The following is a 12,458-nucleotide window of genomic DNA, read 5'->3' on the forward strand; positions in this document are numbered from 1 at the left end:
CTCATGGGCTTAGTTGCTCCGCAGCATGTGGGATCTTCCCAGACCAGGGATTGAACCCATGTCCCCTGCACTGGCAGGCAGATTCTTAACCACTGCACGACTAGGGAAGTCCCCAAGTCAACTTGTTTAGAGAGAGACACACTCCACAGCCAGAGCATGGGCCATTTCAGAAGGTGAGAGCGGCCTTGGGAGAAACACACTCCACAGACAGAGTGTGGGTCATTTCAGAAGGTGAGAAAGGCCCATTTTTGTTCATTTTAAAAAGGAATACTCTTACATGAAGGTATTATGTTGCTTTAGAAAGTAGTTCTACTCCAATTAATTATAATATGTCCATAAAACTCCACTCAGTACACACACTAATGCATGTATCCATTCAGAAAACAAAAATCAGGATTTAGAATGGAAAAGATGACAAAATCTGTAGTGTAAGTCTGTGTCTATATTAAATGATGGGGAAAAGTCTGGAGTTGCATCTTGGGATAAAAGAAATATGTAAAGAGATCAGAATCTCTGCATGATTCCAGAAATGCCTTTTATATAAGATAGTTTTATTATATGAAAGTTTTTTTTAACCACTTAAGTATTAGCTGAAGTTAGAGGAACTGGTTGCCAAAATAATATGTATATTAGAAAAACATACTTGCTGAATTATGTTATGTTTCACCTAGTGTTTAAAAGCTGTCTGCCTTATCATGAGAAAATTTTTTTTGATGCTTTATAAAAAGAAAGCATTTTAGCTTAATATAATTATGAAGAGCTGAGTCAAAGGTAATTTTAGAAAATGGTGGCATAAAACTTGGCCAAGCTTTACTCAGAGAGTACCTTAATTAGCTTTGTTCTTGTAGAAGAAACCAATTCTACAATGTGCTCAAATGGAATCTTTCTAGTGAAAATGAAACTCTGGAACGTCTGTAGTTGGCAGCCAACTAAGATTATTCTGAATGAGAAGTACTCTCTGGAGACAATGAACACTCACTAACTTCCTTTACACAGGATACTGCTTTAAGAACAAAAATAGACAGACTCCAGTAAAAATCAAGCACTTAGGCTTGGAGAGCAGTTAAAGCTATTCCATTCTTTTTGGATAAAACGAAAATGGCTTTTTCTTACACGTTTAAACCAAGCCATAAATATTAATGCATTTATAATCAGTGAATTTGCACTGTAGTTCATTTACAGATAAGAATCCATTTGTCATCTGCAAATAAACTAGTTAGATCCTGATTGAATTTGAAGAAAGATTTCTCCATCTTATGTAAATAACTAAAGAGAACTAAAAGCAATTTAGTTCTCATTGTTGTACTGTCAGAAGTTTTACTGAGTTAAAGTAGAAGTTAAAAAAATTCTTACAAAGTCTTTGGAGGATTTTCAAACTTATTAAAAGCTTATAATATTTATGGTTGGCATTTTATCTCTACTTAAGAATACAGGGCTTCCCTGGTGGCGCAGTGGTTGAGAGTCCGCCTGCCGATGCAGGGGACACGGGTTCGTGCCCCCGTCCGGGAGGATCCCACGTGCCGCGGAGCGGCTGGGCCCGTGAGCCGTGGCCGCTGAGCCTGCGCGTCCGGAGCCTGTGCTCCGCAACGGGGGAGGCCACGGCAGTGGGAGGCCCGCGTACCGCAAAAAAAAAAAAAAGAATACAGTAAAACAGATAAGCAGTAACCTGTGTGAACCTGCTTCCCCTTCCCCACCACCTCTGCAGATGTAGGCACAAAAACACTTGCTTCCACAGGCTGTTTTTCAAAGAATTTTTTAAAACTTTAAAAAAACTGGAAGTGGAGTATCATTTTGATTTGGGGGAGGTTTCACTGCTAGGGGAAATGAGGTGGAATACAAATAAGAAGAGTGAATCTAAAGACAATTTACGAGACTAAATGGTAATAAGTGGGAAGCCAGAGTTTTTAAGTGTTTCAATTCAGACAGTAGGCTTTAACACACTGCATTTTGCCACAGTAGTCTAAAAATGTTTGAGGTCGTATACTAAAATTTCAATTTATGACTGAAGTTTTAGCAGTGCCATGATAGTCCAGTTGTTACCACAATTAGAGAAAAGGGCAGTTTTTCATATATGACAGTTTAGGCAATTTTAGTGAATCATCAAATCTTTATTTTTCAGAGAACCTTTTCAAAGCAATAGATTATTCCCCTTTTTCTTTGATTACACCCTCTGGATATTAAATGCTCATAAGCACCTTCCCTAGATTATGGGGCAAGGAGAGCAGCTAATCAAAATAAGTTAATTTTGTTACTGTTTAAAAACATTGATAAAAAATTTATTCAGAAAAGAGCTTGGAATTAATGACTTGGAATTAATTCTGTAGATTATAAATATAAGGTGATTCTAGAAGAAAATGTACATTGCACATTAACAGAAAAATAGCTAAAGTTAATTTAGGTTATAATTAAGGCAATTCAGAGTTTTCTGGGGAGATAAGAGTTTTCTATGCAGACAGAAAAACACATGGAAAAGCAAAGAACTGGGAAATAGAAGAGTGTATTCTGGACACACATGCAGCTCAGTATTTGACATATAAGCTGAAGAAGTGGTAGAAGGGAGACTTAAAGGGATAAGCTAAGGCTAAATTCTGATGTGCTACAGCATTTGGACTTGACTCTGTAGATGACAGGAAATCAGCAGAAGGCTATAAGTAGGGGGTGAGACATCAGACTTACCTCTCTACTCACAGCTCGGTATTTGTCAAAGTTTGGGGGCACTATAATAAGTTGTGGGCAGAGTCTTTTTGCAATGAATCCTGGCATGGCTGCACGAACACCAAATCTCCTTGCGTGGTAATTCGAAGTAGTCTGAAAGAAAATGGACCATATGGGGAAAAATATTCAAACCTAAATGGACATATTGATCCATGCTTTCAAAAGAAACATTACTGATGTGCATTTTCAATTCAAGGACATTTCTTTTATAGGCCACTGTCTCAAATCAAGCTTTGATTTTATCCTGTTATGGTATAACACCATGACCCTCTCCCACTGCTGTACCATATTTATAACGTGACGTGAGGTAATAAGCAAGACTGTGCTAATAAAAAGGTTCTCTTACATTTCCAGTAACTAAACTTCATTGGATTTAATGCATACCTGTAATATAGTATATATAAAAGTTTAGATGATAGTGGGTGATGTTACATTAAAGTAATAACATAGTAGTAGTCAAGTAATAGTTATAAAGCAATATAGTACAAATAGTATAGAAGTTACAAAAAGTAATAGTATGCAAAGTAATGGTATAGTATAATAGTATGGATTTGGAATTTTGTAAATTTTTGATCTAGAAAAAAAACAAAAGAAAGTTCTAATATATGGTCAGTTAAATCAAGTCTCAAACATGAAGTGATTAAAGCATAAAAGAACTTTAAAAATTAAGCTTTATTTCTTAATGCTTGAATATCTTTTTTGGTGAAAACATTTTGATTACGAGATGGTACTAAACAATTATGAGAGTGTTGCAGCAAAAATAGAAATGAGACTTTTGTTTTCTGATAAACAAGGAAAATAAGGAATCAATGAATAGGCTGGGGAAACAACATAAACAGGACTGAAAGAGTTAAGCAGTCTTGGTTATTCTTTAGCTGTTACTACTAACAAACACTTGTAGCTAGACTTGTCCTTCACAAAGCTGATTACTCTCTGACTCCATACAAATGACCCTTTGCACCTGGCACTTCTCCCTCTACACTCCCTTGTACCACTCTTCATTTCAGAAAGAAGGTCACGGGCCGATAATCACTGTCACCAGACCCAGTTGCTGAGCCTCCTGATGCCAGCTTTGGCCATGAATTTGCAGAAGAAAAGAAATGCAAGACCTTCATTACTTTGAGCCGTGTCACCTACCCTAGACCACAAGCCCCAGGCTATACAAACTTCCCCTATTACCCAGGGAAGGGGCACAGCTCTTGAGGTGCTACCCTGCTGTTACCCCCTTTGCCTGGCAAAAGGAATAAAGCTACTCTTTTCTACTTCCTCCAAACCCTGTCTCCGTATTTTTTCTTCGGCATTGGTGGACAGGGAGCCAAAATTTTGTCATCGAGAGTAAAAAGAACATTACTTATTAAATCCTGTTGATGAAGATACCTGACAACAATCCAGATTAATGTGGCAGGCCATAGTACCATTTAAAAAAAACTAATCACAAATGGAATCTTTGGAATCTCAACTGAAAATTCAAAGAAAGCAAACAAAACCTACCAAATGAAAGCATTATTTCAGAATGATAATATAAATTTGCCATTAATGGTTTTCAAATGGTGTTTAAGAAATCTTGATAGTATTCAAAACTATGCTAATCCTTGGTCAATATTCTGGACTAGAAAGTGCAGACAGCACTTGAAGGACAAACCAATGCTTTAAATATAAATAAATCTAATGGAACTGATATAAAAGCTAGATCTACAGTAGAGTACAAACACAACTTTAGATGTCACTTCCTTTAACTTTTAGGTTTGTGGGGGATTATGAATCACAGCCACAACCTTTTACAGTTCCTCCTGTCAAAAGGTGGGTTCTGGTTCCTCATACCAAGAGACTTGGTTGTGACTTGTTTTGACCAAAAGAATGTGAGGGAGTGACATTATGCAAGTCCTGAAACCTAGGCATTAAAAAGTCTGCAGCTTCTGGAGAGCTTGGTTCAAGATGGTGGAGTAGAAGGACATGCGCTCACTCCTTATTGCAAGAGCACCGGAATCACAACTAACTGCTGAACAACCATCAACAGGAAGACACTGGAACTCACCAAAAAAGGTACCCCACATCCAAAGACAAAGGAGAAGCTGCAATGAGACAGTAGGAGGGGCGCAATTACAATAAAATCAAATCCCATAACCGCTGGGTGGGTGACTCACAAACTGGAGAACAATTATACCACAGAAGTCCACCCACTGGAGCGAAGCTTCTGAGCCCCACATCAGGCTTCCCAACTGCGGGGGCGGCCAGCAACGGAAGGAGGAATTCGAAGGATATCGGGATTTGACTGCAGGACTTCTACGGGACCAGGGGAAACAGAGACTCTACTCTTGGAGGGTACACACGAAGTAGTGTGCGCATCAGGACGCAGGGGGAAAGAGCAGTGACCCCATAGGAGACTGAACCAGACCTACCTGCTAGTGTTGGAGGGTCTCCTGCAGAGGCAGGGGGTGGCTGTGGCTCACTGTGGGGACAAGGGCACTGGCAGAAGAAGTTCTGGGAAGTACTCCTTGGCGTGAGCCCTCCCAGAGTCCGCCATTAGCCCCACCAAAGAGCCTGTAGGCTCCAGTCCTGGGTCGCCTCAGGCGAAACAAATTACAGAATCATGAGCATAAATGGGTGTCCAGTAAGTACTGAAGGGGTTCATATACATAATTTCACATAAATATATGGTGATATATATTCTTAATAAAATTAAATATATTTTTTTCAAATATTAGTTGATGATTTGTAGGAGAGGTGAGTATCCTTTCCTACAAACACTGCTTTGGAACCAGGATTGTTAGTTGCCTGCATACTTGTGGGAGCAGAGATAATGAACAGATTACAGTTTTATAATAAAATAACTCGGGAATCAGGTTAATAGTTATCTAAGGCATTGAAAGGAGTAGAACAGGAAAGAACCTTCCTTATTTCTTTTGTATTTTTTTAATACCAAAACCCATATACTCCAGTTGCTGTTTCTAATTCCCAACACATCTTTAGCTACACACAGCTATCCTGGTCACCTTTACCTTCTACGGTGAGGGTGGCAATAGGAAAAGCAACATAGTCACAGAAGTGCAAAGGTTTCAAGTCATGGAAAAAACCACTTAATTACAGTACTTACATTAATGAAACATGTTACTCCAAAACTGGTGCTGGCAAACTTTTTCTGTAAAGGTTCAAATACTTTAGGCTTTGCAGATCATATGGCCTCTGTTGCAATTACTAAACTCTGCTCTTTTAATGAAACAATAATAAATGAATGGGTGTGACAGTATTCCAATAAAATTTTTTAAATTTTTATTGGAGTATAGTTGATTTATAATGTTGTGTTCAATAAAATTTTATTTACAAAGTAAGGCAGCAGGCTGGATTTGGCCTGTAGGCCATTGTTTGCAAAACTCTGCTTTAGAATAACATTTCCTCTTCTTTCTTTTTCAGTTCTCTTTAACTAGAACAGTTACTTAAGAAAAATATAATTTGCAGCAGAAAGATACAATGCCACTCTACCATTTACCAGGTTTATAAATTTGGGGACATTATTAAACCCCTCTCTGAGTTTGTTTTCTTATCTGTCAAATGGAAATAAAAATTTGTACCTCAACTGATGTTGAAAGGATTCAGTAATTGAACACATATAAATACTCTGATAGAACTGGTGGAACTCAATAGTCTTTCCCCTTCGTGAACCAGTAAGGATTACTTGAATATGAATATGTCATGAACTTCCTATTTGTCTTTGATCTTTATCTACTTACCAACATACTCACTGATCCTACAGCAATGGGTTTATCCTTCAGTTCTGGATTGTCCCTCATTTCTACAGCTGCATAGAAAGCATCCATGTCAATATGTACTATGGTATTGTTCAGATCCCGGCTGTGTTCCAATTCCATTGCAAATCTGTCAACCTTAATTTTTAAAAAGTTAACATACTTTAGACAACACAGTATTGAAATACCACTAATCATAACACTAATCTTTTTTTTTTTTTTTTGGCCAAGTGACTTGTGGGATCTTAGTTCCCCAACCAGGGATCGAACCTGGCCCCATGGCAGTGAAAGAACCAAGTGCTAACCACTGGACCGCCAGGGAATTCCCAACACTAATCTTACTTTTAGTAGGTGCCAATTTGTCTCTGTCTGTCCATCCATCCATCTGGCTACCCACTCACCCACCCATCCCCACACCTATCTATGTATATTCGATTATTGTTTATTAAGGCTTTTATTTTCATGAACATAGGCAGTCTGTTCTCAAATATCATTCCCTACTAACTCTTTCATTTTTCAATACCTACAAGTACATAACAGGTACTTAATAAATATTTACTGAATGAATAAAGCATTCCAACTGTTTATATATCAAATGATTCTACTGCTTTATAAATTTGGAAAACAACTTACTGTAACTAAAAGCTTCAGTTTAGGTAAAATAAACAACAACTCCCACCTGACCCATAATATTAACATCTTAAAATATTAACAAAGGAAATGTACAATAAAAGATTATACTTCTTTGGCATATGATGTTTATGCTGAATACTACTGTACAATCGATCGTCCTAAGGCATACTGTAAACATTTCCTCTGTAGAATTGCTTTTATAAGGCTAAAATTTGATAACTGTTAGTCTATTCAAATCAAAATTGAAAATTTAATCTGTAATTTATCCTTTCATGAAATTTCAACATATATAAATATATCAAATATAACAGTGAAGAATCTTTAAGGAATTTTTTTTTACAGAAAATTTTACAGAAATTTTTTTTTTGTAAAATTTTTACAGAAAATTTTACAAAAATTTTACAGAAATTTTTTTTACAGGGGTTTTCTTTACAGAAAAAGAGTTGGATTGATAAGAAAGAAGAAAGAGAAATGAAAGAAATAACCAAGGTAGGGCAGTAAGAAAAGGGTTTATGTAGCAGACATACCCATTCCCAAGTGTTCCTTTTTTGTGGCCTCTACTATACAGGCTGAAAAAGCTAAATACACAGTTTTCTAGCTTCCCCTGCAGCTGGGGGTGGCTGTGTGACCATTTTGATTTAGTAACATATAAGGAAGTCAGTAAGAGCATTAAGTAAAATCATGAAGAGAAGAGAAAAGAAAGCTATTGAATGAAACAGAATACATAGAGAGCATGGAAGAGTGTCTTGGCACATGGTACAAGTTCAATAAATGCAATCTATTACTAAAAGGATCACTGGAGAACTGCATAACAAAGCAGTAAAAAATTAAGGGAAAAGCAGCCAGAAAGAAATAAGCAAGTGGTGTGAGCTCTGGAATGAAAGCAATTTCCATCATGTGGAGATCCCTAGAGTAGGTTTCCTAAAAGGTGGAGAGTTTCAGGGGCATAATTTAGCTTTTTCCCCTCGTTGGACTTCAACCTTGTTTTCATTCTGCAGAATTTTTTTTTTCAAGGTCTTCCTTCTTAACATTATAGTGACGCCTGGCCTACTAGCTACAAGTTAAAACCGCAACTCCTCTTTTTTTTTAAAAAAAATATTTATTTATTTATTTATTTATGGCTGCATTGGGTCTTTGTTGCTGCATGCGGACTTTCTCTCATTGTGGTGAGCAGTGGCTACTCTTCATCGCGGTGTGTGGGCTTCTCATTGTGGTGGCTTCTCTTGTGGAGTATGGGCTCTAGGTGCACAGGTTTCAGTAGTTGTGGCACATGGGCTTCAGTAGTTGTGGCACACGGGCTTAGTTGCTCTGTGGCATGTGGGATCTTCCCGGACCAGGGCTCGAACCCGTGTCTCCTGCATTGGCAGGTGGATTCTTAACCACTGCACCACCAGGGAAACCCCGCAACTCCTCTTTTAGAAACAATCACCCTGATTCATATTTGTCTCCAGTAGCCATAGTGAGACTTTCTAGAGGATCCATTCCTGTTTAGGCTGCAACTCACTGAATAACCTGGGGTACTCTGTGCCTTCTTCAGGCTGTTCCTCTGTGCAGAATGCCCTTCCTAGTTCTGTCACCAACCCTTCAAGGATCAGCTCAGACGTGTCTCTGTAACTTAATTGGATCTCTGTCCTCTATGCCACAGAATTCAATGTTCCCTTACTTGTTTTCCTGCTCTTACTATGGCACTTACTGTAATATTAGACTCTAAATTGTGAGTTCCATCAGGAGAAAGACCTTATCTGCTTTAAAAAGTTTTCCTCAAAGGGAGATAAAGGGTACAAACTTCCAGTTACAAAATAAATGAGTCACAAGGATGAAGTGTAAAGCATGGGGAATAATACTGTAATAACTTTGTAAGATGACAGATGGTAACTATAGACTTATCCTGGTGATCATTTTGTAACATATAGAAATATTTAAACACTATATTGTGCACCTGAAACTAACATAGTGTCATAGGTCAATTGACCTACTTCAGTTAAAAAAAAAAGATGAGTAAGATTTGGGGTCTAAGGTACAGTATGATAACTATAGCTAACAATACTGTACTGATATGTGAAAGTTACTAGAATGTAAATTTTAAAGGTTCTCACAATGAAAATAAATAATGGTAACTATGTAAACAAGCAAACAAACAAATTCTTTCCTCATAAAAGAGAAAGGGGGCTTCCCTGGTGGCACAGTGGTTGAGAGTCCGCCTGCCGATGCAGGGGACACGGGTTCGTGCCCCGGTCCGGGAAGATCCCACATGCTGCGGAGTGGCTGGGCCCGTGAGCCATGGCCGCTGAGCCTGCGCGTCCGGAGCCTGTGCTCCGCAACGGGAGAGGCCACAATAGTGAGAGGCCCGCGTACCACAAAAAAAAAAAAAAAAAAAAAAGAGAAAGGGAGGAGAAACTTGTACACCCATTTATACATATCAGTATAAATTTTATTCTTTTATATATATATTTATTCCATATATATAATATATATATTTCTGATTAAAAAAGAGAAAGTAGTATTTGTAGAAAAAGTTTGGAGAAGGCTATCTCATGCAGTGAGATACTACACCTAATAAATGGAACGTTTTAACATTACTCCAATTTATCATCCAGATTTAGAATAACTATTTCTTCCAGTACTTCAATTTCAAACTAGAGAATAGCATCCTGACATAAAAAAAGATGTAAACAGGGCTTCCCTCGTGGCGCAGTGGTTGAGAGTCCGCCTGCCGATGCAGGGGATGCGGGTTTGTGCCCCGGTCCGGGAGGATCCCACGTGCCGCGGAGCGGCTGGGCCCGTGAGCCATGGCCGCTGAGTCTGCACGTCCGGAGCCTGTGCTCCGCAACGGGAGACGCCACAACAGTGAGAGGCCCGCATACCGCAAAAAAAAAAAAAAAAAAAAAAGATGTAAACAATTCATGGAGACTAATAAAAACAAGGTTAGATTAAAAACGACTCTATATCAATCCAGAAAATGTGCCTTAGATTTGAGTCAACTGAGAATAAGGGAGCAGCATCTGAAATACCTTAACCCAGAAACGCTGAAAAGGAAAAAGATAATAAATAGAAAACAAACCAAATGGGAAAAAATTCTCCTTAGACTCATACATTAATGCTATGACAGTTTCCTCAGCAATCTATTGTCCTTTCTGTGCTTAAAACAAGTGTACAGGTGCCAAAAGGAAACCTCGCCACTGAATGACTCACGTTCCACTTTGCTTTACTATCTCTCATTAGTCACCCTTATCTGAACTCTTTTCTTCTACATCTACCAAATGCACACCATCACTGCTTTTTTCCAGTTTCTTCTACTGAAATTTTTATTCATGTTTTCCTTTCTTCCATTTTTCCTTCCAAATGACTTCCAAGTTCTGATCTGAGTCTCTAATATGTACCTAGTCCCTCTTGCTATAGTTCAGAGCCAGTGTGTATCACAGTGGGTTTTTGTTTGGGTCTCAAGCCTGCCACTTACTAGTTACATGATAGTGGGTAAGTTAATCCCTCTCATCCTTTCTTTATTTGTAAAGAGGGACTAAACCAATTTCAAAAGGTTGAAAGAATTAAGAGATACCCATATGACTCACTTATCTAGGGATATGGTAAGGGCTTAGTGATATTAACTATAATTTTTAAAGTAGAAATGACATTTACTGAGTATATTATATGTAATATGAAAAATGCTTCTTATGTTAACTCACCTAATGGTCAAATTAATTGAGAGAATAATTATTATTCCCATTTTATAGATGAAACTAAAGCTCAGTAAGATAATTAAATTTGCCCTAAATCATAGAGCTGGTAAATGTTAGAATTAGACCTGGAAAACAGGTTACTCTAAAGCCTGTGCTCTTTCCATTATTTTATGATACTTCCCTAAAATGAATTCTTAAAGTGTTTAACACTGAAATAAGCGCAAATCAAGCTCTAGTAGTATTATTTTATATCATATTATGTCTTATTTATGTTTTAAAAATCCTCCTTTTGGATTACATTTAGGAGACTACTTCAGAAATATTGTTTTTCATTTTCTTGACTTAATATTACCCTAAAAATTGTTAAGTAAATCTGGGTTCTCCAAATCCAGTGTTAAAGTGGTCAAAATGCACTGATTTCCTGTGTAATTGCCATTTAATATAACATGGATGTTTGTCTATTCAATTCAAGAGCCCATGTTACAATAAGATGTTTTGACAGCTACAAAAATGATTGTGCTTTTAAGAAGTTTAATGAGGATGGGATGGGGTGGGGAATACTTAGGGAGGTTCTCAAGAAACATCAAGGGAGTTTATGCCTACAGAGCTTTCTTATCTTATCACACACAATAAAATCTACTACTTGGAAAGTTCATGACTCTAAAATAGAAACACATTTCCCATGAAAACCTCTCTGTTCTTTCAGACCTTCTAGACTCCTTAGGATTTCCTCAATACCCTCCCACTTATACAACTTCTTTTAAAGGAAGCTCAAAAACTGAAACAATTTTACAATCAACATAAAACACATTTCCTGCCATTTCCCTTGCAAAAGATGCCTCAGAGCCTCCCATGGAATATCAACTAAAACCATAGCAAAACCTGAAGTACCGCTACACAATGTACGGTGTTTTCTGTTTCCTCAGATTATTAGCATATTTAAGGAAATGAGCTTTAAAAGTAGTATAAACAGCAAGAAGTTGTTATATTGTACCACTCCTATGTATTACATTTTTAAAACTTTATTAAAGATATTTGTAGACTATAAATCAATAAAAGTTACCAAAAAGGGAAAGTAAACTGCCTAAGGATTAATATCAACTTAAAAACAGTGTTACTGCGGGCAGAATAGAATTTTTTTAACTTGATGAAATAATGCTTAAACTTATGTGAAAGAAACAATGCATAAGAAAAAAATTTTTTTTCTGAAGAGTAGTGAGGGGGAATATTAAACTATATTATTATGATTCAATAAATAAAACTGCATGGTACTGATATGGGGAAAGATTCAATTGATTAAAAGAGAGTCCAGGGACTTCCCTGGTGGCGCAGTGGTTAAGAATCTGCCTGCCAATGCAGGGGACACGGGTTTGAGCGCTGGTCCAGGAAGATGTCATGTGCCATGGAGCAACTAAGCCCATGTGCCACAACTACTGAGCCTGCCCTCTAGAGCCCACGAGCCACAACTACTGAGCCCATGTGCCACAGCTACTGAAGCCCACGCACCACAACAAAGAGTAGCCCCCACTCGCCATAGCTAGAGAAAGCCTGCGTGCAGCAACGAAGACCAGACACAGCCAAAAATAAATAAATAAATTTATTAAAAAAAAGAGGGCTTCCCTGGCGGCACAGTGGTTGAGAGTCTGCCTGCCGATGCAGCGGACACGGGTTTGTGCCCCGATCCGGGAAG

General features: G+C 37.9%; 1 protein-coding gene across 3 annotated transcripts in view; it reads right to left on the reverse strand.

Moving 5' to 3' along the window:
* POLK (DNA polymerase kappa) overlaps nt 1-12,458 on the reverse strand; it is a 62,880-nt gene that overhangs the window by 20,893 nt on the left and 29,529 nt on the right. For all 3 annotated transcript variants that reach the window (XM_033430039.2, XM_033430040.2, XM_033430038.2), the window contains 2 exons: nt 6,444-6,596; nt 2,677-2,808 (listed from right to left, as the gene is read on the reverse strand). In XM_033430039.2, coding sequence (XP_033285930.2) covers nt 2,677-2,808; nt 6,444-6,596 — 285 coding nt within the window. The remainder of the gene's footprint in view (nt 1-2,676; nt 2,809-6,443; nt 6,597-12,458) is intronic.

This window comes from Orcinus orca, chromosome 3, assembly GCF_937001465.1.
Source record: "Orcinus orca chromosome 3, mOrcOrc1.1, whole genome shotgun sequence".
NCBI lineage: Eukaryota > Metazoa > Chordata > Mammalia > Artiodactyla > Delphinidae > Orcinus > Orcinus orca.